The following is a 19,988-nucleotide window of genomic DNA, read 5'->3' on the forward strand; positions in this document are numbered from 1 at the left end:
TTGAATAATGCCCAGTATTAGTGAAAAATAAAAAAGAAGCCAATAAAGAAATCAGAGAAAAAACAATAATACATAAATAGAATGAAAATGGCAGCGTAGTTAAACACTGGTACTCACTGCCTCCCACAACCACATCAAAATTACAACTAAAATACAGAACAACCATCATTCAGAACCATCTGAAATCTGGCTGAAGGGAAGTCCTATAACTGGAGAAGTAAAGAAGAAAGCACATTGAGACTGGGGGGGGGGGGGGGGGCAGAGGCACAGAATGGGCTAGTCCGACACCCATACCTGGCATTTCTTTAGTCAGGAGGGATATCTCTAAGGCTTCCTGTGAGAAGCAGGGGTCCTGACCCTACACCAGACCCCCAGCCCAGGTTCCAGAACTGGGAAGAAAAGTCCCCATAACTTTGGATTGTAAAAGCCAGTGACAATTGTGGCTAAGTGACACGGAGGCTGTTGGAGTCCCAGGTGTTCCTCTTGAAGGGAATGCACACAAAATTACATGGTCCCACTTCCTCTGAGCTCCAGCGCTGGGTAGCAGCATTGGGGGAATCCAGGAACATACAGGGAAGAACTGGACTGTTTGGCATCAGGGCAGGAACCCAGGGATGGTTTTCTCCCAGAGAGGAGTGCTCACAGGGGTCAATGTTCCTGTGCTTTGATCTCCACAGTCACAGAGCTAACTGGCAGCCATATCTGAGTTTTCATCAGCATGGTCCCCACTGTTCCCTCTGCCCTGGTGATTCTCTGAGACCCCGACCCATTCAATTGCAGCCCCACTCAAGCTGTTTGCAGCTGTTTTTCCATATGAATGGCCTGTCCTGGCATAGGCTTCAGACTTTCCTAAACAAGCAGCAGCTTGCCCCAGCATGCCCCAAACCTAATCAATAAGAGGTCCAATACCGGGCACTAGCACCAGTCTGCCTTGCTTCACAGCTGGGCTTTGCCTGGGAACTTTTTAGCCCAATACAAATAGCACCCATCTGCAGAGATCTTTGTAGCTCCTGTTGGGTGGCCCCAGAGTCAGTGCACCCAGTAGACAGCTTCAGAACATACCAGATTACAACTATACACATCCACAAGTGACACGCTCAAGGGGCAGACTCAGTGAGACCCAAAGCCCCACTGAAGCAAGTCCTACTCCATAGAGATGTCTCCTGCACAGCAGAACTTCCATTGTAGACACAGTTGGTCTTTACAGCCAACTGACCTAGAGGTCATTCCTCCCAGTGATGACAACAGCAATCAAGGCTCAACTACAATAAGACTGTGCACACAGTCCACACAGGAGTGCACCTAGAGTGCCCAGCTCAGGTAACAAGGAAGACTAAGCCACTCGGTCCTACAGGACACCTATTACACAATGCCACTTTACCAATTCCAGGAGACATAACAACTCTACCTAATACACAGAAACAAACACAGGGAAGCAGCTAAAATGTGGAAACAAAGAAATATGTTACAAATGAAAGAAATGGAAGCAAGCAAACTACTGGATACAGAGTTCAAAACAATGGTTATAAGGTTATTCAAGGATCTTAAAGAGGGCTTCAAGGGACTTAATGAGAACTTCAAGGAACTTAGTGAGACTTTAAAGGATCTTAGTGAGAATGTCAAAAACATGAAAAAGGACCTGTCAGAAATTAAGCATACTACACTAACTGAAATAATGAATAATTTACAGGGATTCAACAACAGAGTAGAGGATTCAGAGAATCAAATCAATGATTTGGAAAATGAGGAAACAAAAAGCCCAATCAGAAGAGCAAAGAGAAAAAAGAGTCCAAAAAATTGAAGATGATGTAAGGAACCTCTGGGACAACTTCAAGCATACCAACATTCGCATTATAGGGGTGCCAAAAGGAGAAGAGAGAGACCAAGATATTGAAAACCCATTTGAAGAAATAATGACTGAAAACTTCCCCTACCTGGTGAAAGAAATAGACTTACAAGTCCAGGAAGTACAGAGAACCCCAAACAAGAGGAACCCAAAGAGGACTACAACAAGACACATCATAATTAAAATGCCAAAGGCAAAAGACAAAGAGAGAATCTTAAAAGCAGCAAGAGAAAAACAGTTAGTTACCTACAAGGAAACACCCATATGGCTGTCAGTTGATATCTCAACAGAAACTTTGCAGGACAGTAGGGAGTGGCAAGAAATATTCAAAGTGATGAATAGCAAGGACCTACAACCAAGATTACTCTACCCAGCAAAGCTATCATTTAGAATTGAAGGTCAGATATAGAGCTTCACAGATAAGAAAAAGCTAAAGGAGCTAATCACCACCAAACCCGTATTATATGAAATGCTGAAGGGTATTCTTTAAGAAGAGAGAAGAGAGAGAAAGAAGGACATTGAAAAAATGGCGGCAGAGTAGGAGGATGCTGCACGGACATGCTCCCAGGAACAAGCTGGAATTACAACTGAAATATGGAAAGGCTTCTTAAATAATCAATGGAAAACTCACAGGAGAGAATCCTGATACCCGAGGACCGAAGGTGGAGACCACATAGAGACTGGTAGGAGGGGCAGAGGAGCAAAAGGGCTGGCCAGGCACCCACAGACGGCAACTGAATCCCGGAGAGATATCTTAGCTGTTCGGGGGTGCCACTAAGAACTCTGGGATCTAATCCTGAAGTTGGGCTCCCCAGCAGAGAGCACCAAACTGAGAAAAGTACCCACATAATATCTAGATGTGAAAAGCAGTGGGGTGCTGTCTGCCAGGGAGTGGCAGCTGAAAGTTTGGGCACCCTTTTAAAGGGCCAACACACAAAAATGCCCTTGTGCTCTGGCAGAGGGAGGGTGAAGTAGAGTGGAGCTGTGAGAGCAGAACCCAGGACTGGGGACTTGGGGGCTAGAACTCAGAAGGCAGACACCCCAAGTTTCCTGGGATGAGTTATTCCCTCACACAGCAGAGGACATCTTTCCCACACAGACATCTGCCTTGCCTGGAGGGAAGACAGTCGACACACCCTATTGGAAAACACCTTACCCTGAGGCCAATTAAGAGATTAAAAGTAATAATTAGCCTCCAGGCAGAAGCAACCACCCCACACTGTTGAAAAAACTCTCGCCACACATGAGGAGGATTGCCTGGTGGCAATTCAAGTCAGAATCCTATTCATCTGTAGACAGAGGCAGTCTCTGGAGGCTTTGAGTCTTTGCCTGATCCAATTTGTCAGAAACAGCCTTTAACACTGTTCTGCACTAAAGATTGAGAGGTGTAGAGCAGGCATCCTCAAACTACAGCCCGCGGGCCACATACGGGTGTTTTTGCTGTTTTTTTACTTCAAAATAAGATATGTGCAGTGTGCATAGGAATTTGTTCGTAGTTTTTTTTAAACTATAGTCTGGCCCTCCAACGGTCTGAGGTACAGTGAACTGGCCCCTGTTTAAAAAGTTTGAGGACCCCTGGTGTAGAGGATCTACCTAATACATAGTCACAAACCCAAAATAAGGAAACAAAGAAACAACCCCCAAATGAAAGAACTAGCAAATTCTCCAGAAGAAGCAAAGGTAAGAAATTATCCGAAACAGAGTTCAGAGTAATGATGTTAAAAATGCTCAACAGCATAAAAAAATATATAGTAACTATGAAAAAAGAACAGTGAGATAAAGAATGACATAACACAAATAAAGAACACATTGGAAGGAATACACAGCAGATTGGGGAAGCTGAGGATCAAATCAGTGAATATGAAGACAGAGTTGAAAATATCACTCAATTAGAGAACCAAAAAGAAAAAAACAATTAAAAAACAGAAGGACAGCTTAAGGGAGCTGTGGGACAATGTGAAACGTAACAATATTAGAATAGCAGGTGTGCCAGAAGAGGCAGAAAGGGAGAAAGGAATAGAGAAGGTGTTTGAAGAAATAATGGTAGAAAACTTCCCTAACTTGGTAAAGGAAAAAGTCACACAAGTTCAGGAGGCACAGAGAACCCCAAGCAAGAAGAACCCAAACAGGCCCACGCCCAGACACATCATAATTAAAATGCCAAAAATTAAAGACAAAGAGAATTTTAAAGGCAGCAAGAGAAAAGAAAACTGTTACCTACAAAGGAGTTCCCATAAGGCTGACACCTGATTTCTCATCAGAAACTCTACAGGCCAGAAGGGAATGGCATGAAGTACTCACGGTAAAGGAAAGGAAGGATCTGAGACCAAGATTACTATATCCAGCAAGGCTATCATTCAAAATAGACAGTCAAATAAAGAGCTTCTCAGACAAAAAAAAAAAAAAAAAAAAAGGCCAAAGGAGTTCTTTTTTTTTTTTTAAATATATTTTATTGATTTTTTTTACAGAGAGGAAGAGAGAGGGATAGAGAGTTAGAAACATCGATGAGAGAGAAACATCGATCAGCTGCCTCTTGCACACCCCCTACTGGGGATGTGCCCGCAACCAAGGTACATGCCCTTGACCGGAATCGAACCTGGGACCCTTGAGTCCGCAGGCCGACGCTCTATCCACTGAGCCAAACCAGTTTCAGCCAAAGGAGTTCTTTACCACCAAGCCAGCATTACAAGAAATACTAAAGGGGCTGCTAAGGGATTGCTGAAAAGAAGAAACAGAGAGAGAAACCTAGCCATACAGAATTTAAATGGCTATAAATAAGTACCTCTCAATAATAACCCTAAATGTAAATGGATTAAATGCTCCAATCAAAATGTGCAGCGTAGCTGAATGGATACAAAAACATGACCCAACTATATGCTGTCTACAAGAGACCCACCTCAAAACAAAAGACACACACAGGATGAAAGTGAAGGGATAGAAAAAAAATTTTCCATGCAAATGCAAAAGAAAAAAAAGCTGGAGTAGCAATACTCACATACGACAAATCAGACTTTAAAAGCATCATGCTAAGCAAAATAAGCCAGTTGGAGAAAGATAACTTTCAATGATCTCACTCATTTGTGGAATATAATGAACAACATAAACTGATGAACAAAAATAGAGCCAGAGGGATAAAAATATTCTAGAATATAGAAGTAATCCTGTTCTTTGCAGATTTTTAATATTTCCTACAACTTTTGTGATATCATACAATGTTAGTACAGTTTTGGTAATATATTTATACTTAAAAATCCTTTTTTTCTGAAATAGTAATGTTTATTGCATGTAATATTATTATATGTAAGATCATTTTTCTTGAATAATTGGTGTTTATTGTATGTAACATTTAAAATCATTTTTCTTGAGCTATTAATGTTTACTGCATGTAACATTATTATATTTAAGATCATTTTTCTTGAAATATTAAGATTTATTGCATGTAACATTATATTTAAAATTGTTTTTCTTGAAATAAAAAAACTGAAAAAAGAAAAATATGAACAATAAAATGGCAATAAATACATATCTATCAACAATTGATTCTAAAAATCAAAATAAATGAACAAGGTATCCAATGAACAAAATAAACTGATGAATAAAATAGAATCAGAGGCAGAAACATGGAACAGACTGACAAATCTCAGAGGAAAGGGGTGAGAGGGTGCGGGAAAAAAATTAACCAAAGATCTTATATGCATGCTAGAGGCCTGATGCACGAAATTCGTGCAAGAGTAGGCCTTCCATCCCCCGGCTGCTGGCACCGGCTTCCCTCTGGCAACCGGGGCCCAGGCTTCCCTCGCAGCCCCGACTTCATCCAGAAGGACGTCCAGAAGGACATCTGGTCTAATTACCATATTACATTTGTATTATTATAGATATGCATTACCTGTGGACACAGACAATAGGTTGGTGAATGCTAGGGATAGGGCAGGAACCGGGTGGAGGGGGGCAATAAGGGAAAAAGGGGAAACATCTGTAATACTCTCAACAATAAAGATTTTTAAAAATACATAAATAGAACCAGAGAGCTCAATGTCTATGAAAATGAGATTAATGAATCACAATAAAGAGATTTTAAAAGAAAGTACCAAAGGCCATTAAGCTTTGACATGTGATTACTGTTTCTTAGGAAGAACTTTTTAGCACAGAAAAGAGGGGATGTGTTTGACTGTTCTCAAGTTCAAAGGAGAATAAGAAATACCTGACTTAAAGTGACATGAAATAATTCAGTCTCGCATTAAGTGCCAAAGAAATAGAATTTCTTGAACTCTACCTCACACACAAAGATAGCTTTCCTTTTTTTTTCTTTTCTTTTTTTTATGTTGTGGTATAATCCAGTTGGACCTTCAAATAAGTCCTAATACCAAAATGCTATATCAAAGAAGCTGCTACATTTCATTTTATAAACTTTTAAAAAGTAGGGCTTCACTTTGCTAAATGCATGAAAATAAAACATATGACCATCACTTTCATGCATAGTAATTTTTATTTTAATTCTGACATTAATAATTACAGATACTAATGTCCTTTTTTATTTTTCTTCAAGAAAATAAAAAGATCCTGTTTTATTTCTTTAAAAAAGAGGAAAATCACTACTTCTGTTTATTATTGGTAATTTATTATTGACTAGAGGCCCAGTGCACGAAATTCATGCACTGGTAGGGTCTCTAGAGGCCGCTGGCCACCTGCTGCCTCCGCCAGCTGGGACCTCCCTCCCTTTCCCTGGCCAGCCTCGCCCCCTGGTCAAACTCCAGTCGAACTCCCCGTGGAGGGGACGATTTGCATACTACTCTTTTATTATATAGGATTCTCTCATTCTGATACATTTGTAACACAGATTCTCTTCTACATTCTGAATTCTATCCTGGAACAATGACTTTAAATTTGCATACATTTAGAGTCACTCTGTTGTTAAGTTCTATAGGTTTTGACAAATGCATAGTGTTATGTATCCAACTTTTTATAGCATCATTCAGAATAATTTCACTACTCTAAAAAAATACCCTGTGTTTCACCTATTTAGCCCACCACCACACCCAACCCTGGCAACCACTGATTTGTTTACTGTCTCTATGGTTTTGCCTTTTCCAAAATGTTACATAATTAGAAACATACAGTAGGTAGCCAGGCTAGTTTCACTAAGCAATATGTATTTAAGATTCATCCATGTCTTGCATGGTTTGGTAGCTAATTCCCTTTTATTGCTGAATAGTATTCTATTGCATGAATGTACCACAGTTTGTTTATTCATCTACTGAAGAATATCTTGGCTACTTCCAATTTTGAGTAATTATGAATAAAGCTTCTATAATCATTCATGTGTAGATTTTTTTACAGACATAAATTTTTACATTAGTTGGGAGCATACCTAGGAGCATAATGGCTGAATCATATCATAAAACTAAGTTTAGCCTTGTAGGAAAATGTCAAATCCTAAACCAAAAAATTTCAAGAGAAAGAACTTTTTGTACTTTTAACTGGCAACACATGGGGGGAAAACCTGAGTTAATGTCAGATTGATATCCCTTTCACTGGATCTTTTTAAATTAACAGTTAATAGGTATTGAAAGTATATAAACACTTATCTTCACAGAGTGGCTATGAATGAAAGAGTAGATATACAGGGTGGGGCAAAAGTAGGTTTACAGTTGTTCATATGAAAAATAATACAATAATTAATAAATAACAATACTAGAATAAACTGTGAAATGACATATAAGGAAACCAATTTTTACCATAGGCCAATCGATATAAACAGGTGTTAAGGTCCTATAGAATCTCATCAATGTTATAATGAAATGACACTGAACAAAATGAGTTATTTGAGGACCTGCTGTATAATAATCCCTTTTAACTGTGTGAAAATCAATGTAGAAAGAGGTTAATTAAATTACTCCAGGCAACTGAGGAGCTGAAATATGAAAGTAGGCAACAAGTTCCAGAGTCCATACTCATAACCACTGCACTATGCTACCTCTCCAATGAAGTACAGCCTTTAAAAATTATAGTTGCTAAGAGTTTAAAAAATAATATAGATATTTTTACACTAAAATGTTGAGTAAAAAGGCATGATACAAAATTGTTACTATACAGTATCACCAGTAATATACATGTTTTTTAGATGGTAGGATTAAGGATAATGTTTGTCCTTTCTTTATGCTTAAAATGAATTATGTCTAGGGTCAGAAAATAATTTTCAAAATAAATTCTTTATATTTGGAACTCAATTCAGTTGCATTTCAATCATCTCTATCTGATAAAACTTTAATGGATCAAGGTTATAATTTAATATCTTGTATCTTAATAATTTTACACCTTGATAGCTAGTCAAAATAAATAAGGAGGGGTCCTAGCCATTTTTTCTCAATGGTTAGAGTGTCAGCCCACAGACTGAAGGCTCTCAGGTTCGATTTTGGTCAAGGGCACGTACTTTGGTTACAAGCTTCATCCCCCGCCCAGTAAGAGCACGTGTGGGAGGCAACCAATCAATTTCTCTCTCTCACATCTATGTTTCTCTCTCTCTATGTCTGGGTCTCTCCCCGTCCCTTCCACTCTCTCTAAAAATCAATGGAAAAAAATATCCTGGGATGAGGATTAACAAAAAACAAACAAACAAACAAATAAGGGGCATTAGTGAGCAGGAGAAAAAAGTGGAAGGAAATGCAGAGGTGAGTCTCTTCATACAGGAAACTTGATAACTTACAGAAAGGCATTAAACATCAAACTAGTTAAGAGTAGTAATCACAGAGCAGAAATCTGTTGCATTCAGAGAGAAAAGCTTTTGTCCTTAACTTTTTATCAAATAAAATTACTTGATTAGAGGATTTGAAAAGTACTGTGTCTTATAAATTTGAAATATTCTGTATGCTGTGTTACTAGACTAAAAATCTTAGGAAAACATTCCTCATACACAAAGATAAAGGCAAAATAAGAAAGAAGCAACCACAGAATGTTTAAATTCCTGCAACATGGATAGGAAATAAGGCAAGAAGACGAAAGGAATTCTGACAAATGAAGCAGAGGATTGGACTAAGACTAAACTGTATCTGTACTACTGCCAGGTAGTAATTCAGGTGGAGAAATGCAACTTGGCAATTTTTATCTTGGGCAATGGATGAAAACAGAGTCTCAAATGGGTTTTCGGGGTCAAAGAGATCTCTATGGGAAGGAAGTGAATTCTAAATCAAAGGAATATACAAATCTGAATGGTCCAGGATCCCACTGGCATGGCACTGAACAACATAAATAAACCAAGTGCTCAGGAATCTTTATTACCTCACCTGTCGCCACTGCAGCATGCAAGAACCGGGACTGGGATCATTATCCTGATGACTTCTGTGAATTGCCTTTGTTTGCTAGCAATCATGTCTGCCTGATCCCTCAATTGTTCTTCCTGTGCCCTGGCTACTGCCAAAAAAGGTCATACCTTCCAAAAAGTAGTAAGATTTAGGAGAGCGAGTCAATAATTTGCAGACTAACAACAAGTCAAAGTTATGATCTTGATTATAACTGGTCCCTAAGCATTGTTTATCAATCTTTATACTTAGCCTTGGTGAGCAACATCTTCCACTCTCCTCCAACTATTCCAAACTTCTGGTGGCATTCTTTCTACTCAGCAGATCCCACATTTTATTTAACCCTGAAAACTAAAGCAACCAAGTGATCACCTAAACTTCCCATTTCCTTTACCCCAATGAAACTTACCTCTAACTCCATCCAACCTTTCCTCCTTTCCTCCAGTCTCCTCAGAAAATGAGGTGGCCATTCTCCTATTCAACACTACCTAACTGCCTCTGGGTGCTTTGCTTAATCAATTCCTCAGAAAACTGTTTTTGCTTTATCTCACTTGAGACTGGGAAGCAATAGATAAAAATAATTTCTAAAAATATTATTAACATTCCTTAGTTCTTAAACTTGCAGACAAATAAACCAAACCGCACATCAAATTGGTTATAGGACTGCTCTCAAGTGACTTCAGAACACAGAACTTTGACTCTACAACCTTAGAGGAATATATTGAAAGACAAGATGAGCCTGGCCGGCATGGCTCAGTGGTTGAGCATCGACCTATGAACCAAGAGGTCACAGTTCGATTCCTGGTCAGGGCACATGCCCAGGTTGCGGGCTCAATTTCCAGTGTGGGGCGTGCAGGAGGCAGCCAGTCAATGATTCTCTCTCATCATTGATGTTGCTATCTCTCTCTCCCTCTCCCTTCCTCTCTGAAATCAATAAAAATATGTTTAAAAAAATGATATGTAAATAAATTTTTTAAGCTTTATTCAAATAATTTCATTATTTAACATAATATCGAGGTTTTTATTTTGAAGTCATTGTCTTTGTAGGAAAAAGTAATTTTCTTATATATAATATGTTGTGGTTGAGTAGGAGAATATGCTTAATCCTAGGGCATGCATGCTGTAATATTTAGGAGTAAAGTGATATGATATCTAGAATTTACTTCATTAATAGAGAGACAGAAAACAAGGAGGTGCAAGAAGAAAGAAAAATGTTAACTAAATGAAGGTTACATTGGAATTTATAATAGTATTTCTGTATGTTGAAATTTATCTTAGGAAAAAACTGCAGATGCAAATTATCTCATTTTGGTTTAAAAACAAACAAAAAAAAAAACCTGTACTAGTAAGGATACAGCTAAGTTAGGAAATCTGGTAGCAAAAAAATGTATTATTTTCTTAATTTTAATTATATGTGTTTTCTAAGATTCTATAACAATTCAATGCTTTTATATCAGAAATTTTAACTTCATACTAATTACAATAATTAGTAAGTATCTAATTCAAGATTGCAAACTAAACATAGTCTTTTGTTGTTCATTCCTTCTAAAAGAACACTGAAATAAAAGTAAAGAAGAAATATTCCTACAAGAATATAGAAAAAGGATAGAGTTGTGAAAGAGAATTAAACCAACCAACAAATAAGAGATGTCAATAAAATTTCTGAACAATTGGAGGAGATGGAGAACTGCTGACAGGTGAAAGAAAGCTATAAAAGCTGCAACCACTTGTGCATTATGAGAAAGTTACAGAAATGATCTATCCCTTAAAAAGTCCATCTAGGCTTAGAATCAGCCGGTGATCTGACAATAAGGATCGTAAGTATGAAGTGATTATGAAAATATTATAATTAATTGAAAGACTATATACAGAACTCACTACTCAGCACTCAAATCCCTCCTCAACCTTGACTGAACAGAGCATTCAGGTGTCTTGGCATTTATCTCAGAAGAAAAAAAAGGGAAGGAGGGAAGGAGGGAGAGACTATCTTTCTCTAAAGAAACTGAACAAGTTGCTTGGAGAACAATGGAGTTTCTAGTGAGTGGCCAGATTATTAAGATCTCTGAACACATAATAATCAGGCCACTCAGTGTGTGTGTGTGTGTGTGTGTGTGTGTGTGTGTGTGTGTGTGTGTGTGTTAGAGGCCCGGTGCATAAATTCGTGCATGGGTGGGGTCCGGCCAGCCTGGCCAGGGGGAGGGCACATGGGCGGTTGGCCGGCCTGCCTGCTGGTCAAATTCCTGGTTGAGGGGACAATTTGCATATTAGCCTTTTATTATATAGGATATACACTGAGGGGCCAGATTATTATGCATTCAGAGATCATAATAATCTGGCCACTCAGTGTATGTGGACCCAAACCAACCAGTGTGCCATCCTCCCACTCAAATCTAAGTCTGACAGTCAACACATCTCACCCACATACACAAACTAGACAGAATAATAAGGATCAGCCCTAGCCAGTTTGGCTCAGTGAATAGAGCATCAGCCTGTGGACTGAAGGGTCCTAGGTTCAATTCCGATCAAGAGCACGTACTTCGGTTGCAGGCTCAATCCCTGGCCCTGGTCAGGAAGCGCATACTGAGGCAACCAATCAATGTGTCTTTCTCACATTGATGTTTCTCTCTCTGTGTCTCTCCCTCTCCTTTCCACTCTCTAAAAATCAATGGAAAAATATCCTAGGGTGAGGATTAAAAAAAAAAAAAAAAAAAAAGCAAACAAACAAACAAACAAAAAAAATTAGCTACCTAGACCATCTTTCCAGGACAAGCAAGTAATATCAGGCAAGTGAGGAAAATTAGCAACATGAAAGACTAACAAATATTTTAAGTAATTCAGAGAGAAGAGAGACATCTAATACATTTAGAAAAATATGAGAAAAAATATCTATAGACAAAATAAGAACAAGATGCTAGAAAGAAGAAATCTCTAAGCATGTAAAGCAAAAGAACGCATGAGATAAAAGATAAAATATTAAAAGATCCAATATCCAACTAGTAGGACTCCCACAAAAAGAGAAGAAAGAAAATATGAGGAAAAAAATATTGTAATAGTTCCCTATTGCTGTTTAACAAATTACCCCAATATTCAGTGGCTTACACCAATATTTATTATCTCACACAGTTTCTGAGGATCAGGAATCTAGGAGCAGCTTAGCAAGATGGTTCTGCCTTGAGTTCTGTCATAAGAATGTTATCCAAAAAAAACAGCTAGGCTGTACCCATCTCAAGGCTTAACTGGGGCTGGAAGTTCCACATCTAAGCTCACTCACATGACTATTGGCCAGAGGCCTCAGTCACTCACCACACAGTCCTCTCCATAGAGTTGTTCACAATATGGCAGCTGGCTTTCCCCAGAATGAGTAATCCAAAAGAGAAAGCGATCAAGACAGAAGTCACAGTGTCTTTTAAAACCTAACCTCAGAAATGACATATCATCACTTCTAGCATAGTCCAATGGTCAAGTATACCAATTCTGGTGCAATTTGGGAGAAGAGTGCACAGGGCATAAATATCAGGAGGCATGGATCATTGAGGGTCACTTTGGAGGATGACTGTTAAACTACTTATCAAGAAAATAATAGGAAAAATTTTTCTCAGGGCTTCAGAGATAAAAATCTTCAGATTAAAAGGCCATTAAGTACTAAAGAGAATAAAAAAAGATCTACCTAGATACAAATCATAAAATCTCATATCTCTAAGAATCAGACAATTGTAAAAGTGTCACAAAAAAGGGGGGGGGGTCGGAATGTTCAACTACAAAAAAAATAAAAACAAAACTACCACCAGACTTCTCATCAAATACTATCTAGTAAAGAGGAAATATGCAAATTGACTGTCATACCATAACAAGATGTCTGCGCCCACAGTGGAGGCCGAGTTCCCGTAATGAGCCTTAATGAGAAATCAGCAGGGACCTGAGACTACATGGCGCTGGGCTGGGGCAGAGGACCTGAGGCTGTGCCCCCTGCCTGATGCCAGGCCGGGGAACCTCAGGCCATGCCCCCCGCCCCGGTGCCAGGCTGGGGGACCTCAGGCTGCACCCACCACCTGGCAGGGCTTGATGGGGGACCCCAGGCCGTGCCCCCACCCAGCAGGGTTTGACGGGGGACCTCAGGCTCCGTTTCCTGCCCAGCGGAGCTTGATGGGGGACCTCAGGCTGCATCCCCCGCCCGGCGGAGCTTGATGGGGGACTTCAGGCTGTGCCCCCTGCCTGGCAGGGCTTGACGGGGGACCTCAGGCCATGCCCCCTGCCCCTGCTCCAGGCTGGGGGACCTCAGGCCGCAACCCCCACCTGGCAGGGCTTGACGGGGGACCTCAGGCCGCAACCCCCACCTGGCAGGGCTTGACGGGGGACCTCAGGCCATGCCCCTTGCCCCTGCTCCAGGCTGGGGGACCTCAGGCCGCAACCCCCACCTGGCAGGGCTTGACAGGGGACCTCAGGCCGCATCCCCCACCTGGCGGAGCTTGATGGGGGACCTCAAGGTGCACCCCCCACCCCCCGCCCCGGCCCGGGCCGGGGGACCTCAGGCCATGCTCCCCCCTGGCGGGACTTGACGGGGGACTTCAAGGCACCCCCCCTCACCAGGGCCGGGGGACCTCAGGCCACACCCCCCACCCGGCAGGGCTTGATGGGGGTGTGGCCGGCTGGGTCTGGATCTAGCCCAATGGGGATGGGGCCAGCCAAGTCTGGGTCTCATTGGATTTCGAGGTGCACATGGGTGGGCAGGGACTTGACTCTGGGTCCTGCAGCACACCCCAGACTCTGACAGGAGGAAGACTTTCATATACATTTTACTAATTGTATCTTTCATCTCTGACACTTCTATTATAGAGAAAGGGCAAATAGCAATATTAAAATATTTCCTCTAATTAATTCCCTTTTAACGTGCATGAATTTCATGCACTGGGTCACTGGTTAATAATAAAAAGACACGGGAGTATTGCCTTAACAGTTGTGACAGAAAATGTGTATCAACCTAGAACTCTACATTCATCCAAGTGAATAATCAAGCATGAGAGCAAATTCAGGTCCCATCCAGAAATATAAAGAATTAGAAAGAATAGTCTCCACACAAGCATTATTAGGAATATACTTGAGGCTACACTCCAATAAAACAAGACCAAAATAAGAGATAAGTAAGGTAAGATGCAGGAAACTCTAGATCAACCCTACAAGAGGAAAATTCCAAGGCAATGGCTATACAGGATGCCTACAAAGCAAATGGACCAGACTGGAACAGAATAACAGAAAAAGGACAATATCACTGAGTAGTAGAATAATATAGATGTCATAAAGATACATTAATTAAGAAAAAAGTGTAGTTCAAAACCTCACGAAAAACAAAAAACAATGTAACAAAGTAATAGCCCAAATAGAAATGAGTAAAAGGTGGTATGGTTTTAGCCAGGGGTCCTCAAACTTTTTAAACAGGGAGCCAGTTCACTGTCCCTCAGACCGTTGGAGGGCCGGACTATAGTTAAAAAAAAACTATGAACAAATTCCTATGCACACTGCACATATCTTATTTTGAAGTAAAAAAACAAAATGGCAAAAACACCCGCATGTGGCCCGCGGGCCATAGTTTGAGGACGCCTGGTTTTAGCAGTTGAGAGAGCTATAAGAAAAGAGGCTATATACTAAACACAGTTTCCTTAAAGTGGTCCAGGTGTCAGACCACTGGACTCAAAAAAAGTAAATGTATCCTAGCACACTACTTAGTTAGCCCTGTACTCAACAACATTCAAAAAGCCATATTAATTGATTTTAGCTTTTAGAGTCAAGCTTTAGATGAAAGACTTGATTGCAAATGTAAAACAAAATTTCAGCAACCTTGACAATTTAAAGGTAAACAAGTAACTACCCTGGCCGGTGTGGTTCAGTTGGTTGGGCATCATCCCATGCACCAGAAGGTCGCAGGTTCAATTTCCAGTAAGGGCACATGCCAGGGTTGCAGACTAGATCCCCAGTAGGGGGCATGCAGGAGGCAGCCGATCCATGTTTCTCTCACATGGATGTTTATCTTTCTCCCTCTCCCTTCCTCTCTCTCTAATAATCAATTTTTTAAAATATTTTTTTAAAAAGTAAACAAGTAACTGTTAAAAGGTGGAAGACAGAGATGAGAAAAATAAAGATAGGGGTGCTTATTAGTTCATTTTATATAAAGGAGTATGAAGAAACTGGTTATAGATATAATAATTAATAGGTATTATAATTATATTTAATATGTAAAAAACATAAAATATAATTATCAATATTTGGAAAGAAATAAAAGAAGAGCTGGAGAAAGGGAATGTAGTGTCAATAAACTAAATTCTTATCTATCATGTAAGGAAGCCAACAAATATTAAGTTAATCCAAAATACAGAATTTAAATATTCTTTACATCAAAGTTATATCCTGAACATAAACTCCACTATTGGTGGTTTAGAAGATACTATGCTACATCTGGACTGACCCCCTCTCCACACCTTTTCATGACTATGTATACTTTTGTGCACAAAAGTGCATGAGAATGTATATGCACATGTGACTGCACATATGTATATGCATTTCAACTAAATGCCTGACCTATTTTCTTTCAGCATTTTTGTCTAAAAACATCACTGGAATGCAAGAAGTAGTCAGGGAAGGAAATATCCAGGTTAATGAAAGACTGAGATTAATTGAGATATAATATATTTCTCCAATGTTTGTAAAAGATTACTCCAACCAACCTATCATCATACAGGAAAATGGCATTGACTCTCATTGTAAAAATGCAAATGAAGTGAGAGGTGTACCTAATTTCAAGTAATGCTGAAGGGTGGCAGAAGGAGGAAGCACTACATGTATCTAAAACTGTTTTAAGGATCTTGGGATAATTTCACTCACACACACACACACACAAAAAAAATCAGAATAACTAAATGCATTATGGTGAACCTCACAAATCTAAAAGAAAATTTAACAGAAGAGAACAGTGGGAAGAAACTATTGCTACCATCAGGAAGAACTTTCTAATTGCAGCTATTCAACAACAGAATGTACTTCCTATAATAAAAGTCTGATCTTCCATCACTCCATTTTTAAGTAAAGAAAAGAAATAATCTCTCTATAATGTTTAAAACTTATGGAAGATTAGACTAAATAGTCCCCAAAATAATAACTGTAATTATGAAGTTCTAAATTAATAAATTTTGACTTACCAACATCCATTGCAGTTTCCATAAAGCTTTTTTGTCGTGAAGCAAACTCTGCAAGCAATTTTTGCTGCCTCTCTCTAGCCTTTTGTCGCCTAGATTAAACAGAAATAAAGTGATAAGTACCAGACATGCTAAGACTTATTTGCTATCTTTCAGGAGTATATAATGTATGAAAAGGCCTTTGTACAGTTAACAGCAACATGAACTTGGGATCTAATGATTTTTAACTCAAACAAAATGTTAATTTTCTTATTTGAAAAGCTGTATTGTGATTATATAAGAACAAGAGGCCCGGTGCACGAAATTGGTGCACACGGGGTGGAGGGGTGTCCCTCAACCCAGCCTGCACCCTCTCCAATCTGGGACCGCTCGAGGGATGTCCGACTGCCCGTTTAGGCCCGATCCAGGTCTGCTGGCTCCCAACTGCTTGCCGCCTGCCTTCCTGATTGCCCCTAACCGCTTCTGCCTGCCAGCCTGATCACCCCCTAACCACTCCCCTGTCAGCCTGATTGATGCCTAACTGCTCCCTGGCCAGCCTGTTTGCCACTAACTGCCCTCCCCTGCATGCCTGGTCACCCCTAACTGCCCTCACCTGCAGGCCTGGTCACCCCTAACTGCCCTCCCCTGCAGGCCTGGTCTCCCCCAACTGCTCTCCCCTGCAGGCCTGGGTCCCCCAACTGCCCTTCCCTGCAGGCCCAGTCACCCCCAACTTCCCTCCTCTGCCCACCTGGTCACCCCTAACTGCCCTCCCCTGCAGGCTTGATCACCCCCAACTGTCCTCCCCTGCAGGCCTGGTCCCTCCCAACTGCCCTCCCCTGCTGGCCTGATCACCCACAACTGCCCTCCCTTGCAGACCTGGTCCCTCCAAACTGCCCTCCCCTGCTGGCCATCTTGTGGCAGCCATCTTGTGTCCACATGGGGGCAGTCATCTTTGACCACATGGGGGCAGCCAGCTTGTGTGTTGGAGTGATGGTCAATTTACATATTATTCTTTTATTAGATAGGATAGAGGCCTGGTGCACGGATGGGGGCCGGCTGGTTTGCCCTGAAGGGTGTCCCGGATCAGGGTGGGGGTTCCCTTGGGGCATGGGGTGGCCTGGGTGAGAGGCCTGTGGTGGTTTGCAGGCTGGCCACGCCCCCCCAGCGACCCAAGCGGAGGCCCTGGTATCTGGGATTTATTTACTTCTATAATTGAAACTTTGTAGCCTTGAGTGGAGCCAAGTCTCTTGCTCGCTCCGTGGCCGCAGCCATTTTTGTTGGGATTTATCTTCTATAATTGAAACTTTGTAGCCTTGAGTAGAGTCCAAGGTGTGCGGAAAGCTTGGCTTCCTCCATTGCCGGGGAAACCCAAGCCTCCTGTTTGCTCCGTGGCTGCAGCCATCTTGGTTGGGTTAATTTGCATACTCACTCCTGATTGGCTGGTGGGTGTGGCTTGTGGGTATAGCAGAGGTACAGTCAATTTGCATATTACTCTTTTATTAGATAGAAAATGCCCTTATGTCTAGAAAATACACACTAAAGTATTTCAGGGTAAAGCAATTTACTCTGAAATAGTCCAGGAAGTTCTTGTATTTCTGTAAGTTTAAGATTTCTTTAAAATAAAAAGGTTTGAAAAATTAAATCCATCCTCAAAAGACAAAAATTTGTCACCACAGAACAAGTGGAAACAAACAAAAATATGCTATAGTTGCTCACAGCATTCTAAGAGACCTCCACAAGTGCTATAGGTAACAATAGCCTTGACAGGATACATGCTTAGTCTTGTATAGCACTATTTTGTAAATTTATAAGTTTTAGTATGTTTTTTTAATTAAAACAGTTATTGCACTTTACAGCTCACCTTTAAACATGTACATGTACATTTAGAATATATTCCATAAGAGAATATTTCAAAAAACAAATCCATATATCAAACATAAGAAAGCCTCAAATGTAACTGCTTGGCACTAGAATTAAAATGCATTTCTATTCTGCCACAATCACATGCGCCTGGAAGACTAAGCTCTACATAATTATTGCTGTCACCTTGATTTTAGCCTTGTTAAACTGAGCTGAGAACCCAGTCACACTATGTCTAGACTTGGACATACAGAAACAGTGAGTAAATAAATGGGTATTTGCTAAAAAAAAAAAAAAGCATATCTATACTAGCTTCCTATAATTTCCGGGGGTGGGGTCATTGTTATTTTTCCCTTTCATTGTTAGTTTTTCTTAATGTAGGTTATTCTTTTCTAAAATTGGGCACAGATATGAATAAAGACATAAACAAGTTCTGGCAGATTCAGTACAACTCAAGCATTTTCCATTATTACCCCAGAGGTGGAGACAATGAGATTGCATAATGTTACCACCATCTAAGGTTTCCTATTAACTCCTGTTTTCTATGGAGTTAATCTATTATGAAAGTGATGCCAAATTTGTCTATAGATCAGGTACTTGGGAATGGATCATCATTAAATGCTTGTGAACTATTCTGCCCTTATTATGAAACTTAATCCCAAAGCCAAAATAAACTGAGAAAAGATAATGTGAGAAGCATAGTGAGATTCAAATAGATTCATCTTAATTCTTAGCTGTCTGCTATAGAAATAGTTTCAAGTCTTTATCAATACCATCACCACTCAAAGGAAATAAAGCCCATTACAAAGAAAGTCTTAGAATTTTTTTAGAATATCATTTATTACAACAGTATTAGAGCTTTTGTAAAAATAGCATCTGAACTATGTACTCCAGTATCATGTCTATTGAGTAATAATCACAAAATCTTTTTAACCAAATAAAACAAACTTTGACTCACTGGATGTTTATCTTCCTTTAAAAAAAAAAAAAAAAAAAACACACATTATGCTATAACCAAATAAAAAAATCATCAATTTAGAAGAGAATAACAAAAATAAAAATTTAACTCATTTTGACCTTATGATTTTATCAGATCTATTAAATTCTAGGAAGTTACTAATTCAAAATTAATGAACTGTCATCTAAATTGTTATTTATAACGATCTATAATAATAAAAGCATAATATGCTAATTAGACCACATGTCCTTCCGGACGAAGCTGGGGCTGCAAGGGAAGCCCAGGTCCTGGGTGCCAGAAAGGAAGCTGGTGCCAGCAGCTGGGGGAAGGAAGACCTACTCTTGCATGAATTTCGTGCATCAGGCCTCTAGTTCCTATTATAAAGTACTAATAGAGGCCAGGTGCACGATTCGTGCATGGAGGTGTGTGTCCCTCAGCCCAGCCTGCAACCTCTCCAATCTGGGATCCCTCAAGGGATGTCCGACTGCCAGTTTAGGCCCGCTCCCAATGCTCACCTGCCTGCCTTCCTGATTACCCCTAACCACTTCTGCCTGCCAGCCTGATCACCCACTAACCACTCCCCTGCCAGCCTGATTGATGCCTAACTGCTCCCCTGCCAGCCCAATTGCCCCTAACTGCCCTCCCCTGCCGACCTGGTCACCCCTAACTGCCCTCCCCTGCCGGCCTGGTCCCCCAAACTGCCCTCCCCTGCAGGCCTGGTCCCCCCAACTGCCCTCCCCTGCAGGCCTGGGTCCCCCCAAACTGTCCTCCCCTGCAGGCCTGTGTCCCCCCCCAACTGCCCTTCCCTGCAGGCCCGGTCGCCCCCAACTTCCCTACTCTGCTGGCCTGGTCACCCCTAACTGCCC

At 40.6% G+C, this 19,988-nt stretch overlaps 1 protein-coding gene across 1 annotated transcript in view; it reads right to left on the reverse strand.

The window, feature by feature from the left end:
* Positions 1-19,988, reverse strand: part of UBR3 (ubiquitin protein ligase E3 component n-recognin 3) — a 185,166-nt gene that overhangs the window by 57,280 nt on the left and 107,898 nt on the right. Inside the window, 1 exon segment of the mRNA XM_079782590.1 lies at positions 16,329-16,417. Within this exon segment, the coding sequence (XP_079638716.1) occupies positions 16,329-16,417 (89 nt within the window).

Source organism: Cnephaeus nilssonii (assembly GCF_951640355.1).
Source record: "Cnephaeus nilssonii genome assembly, chromosome: 10".
Classification (NCBI taxonomy): Eukaryota; Metazoa; Chordata; class Mammalia; order Chiroptera; family Vespertilionidae; genus Cnephaeus; species Cnephaeus nilssonii.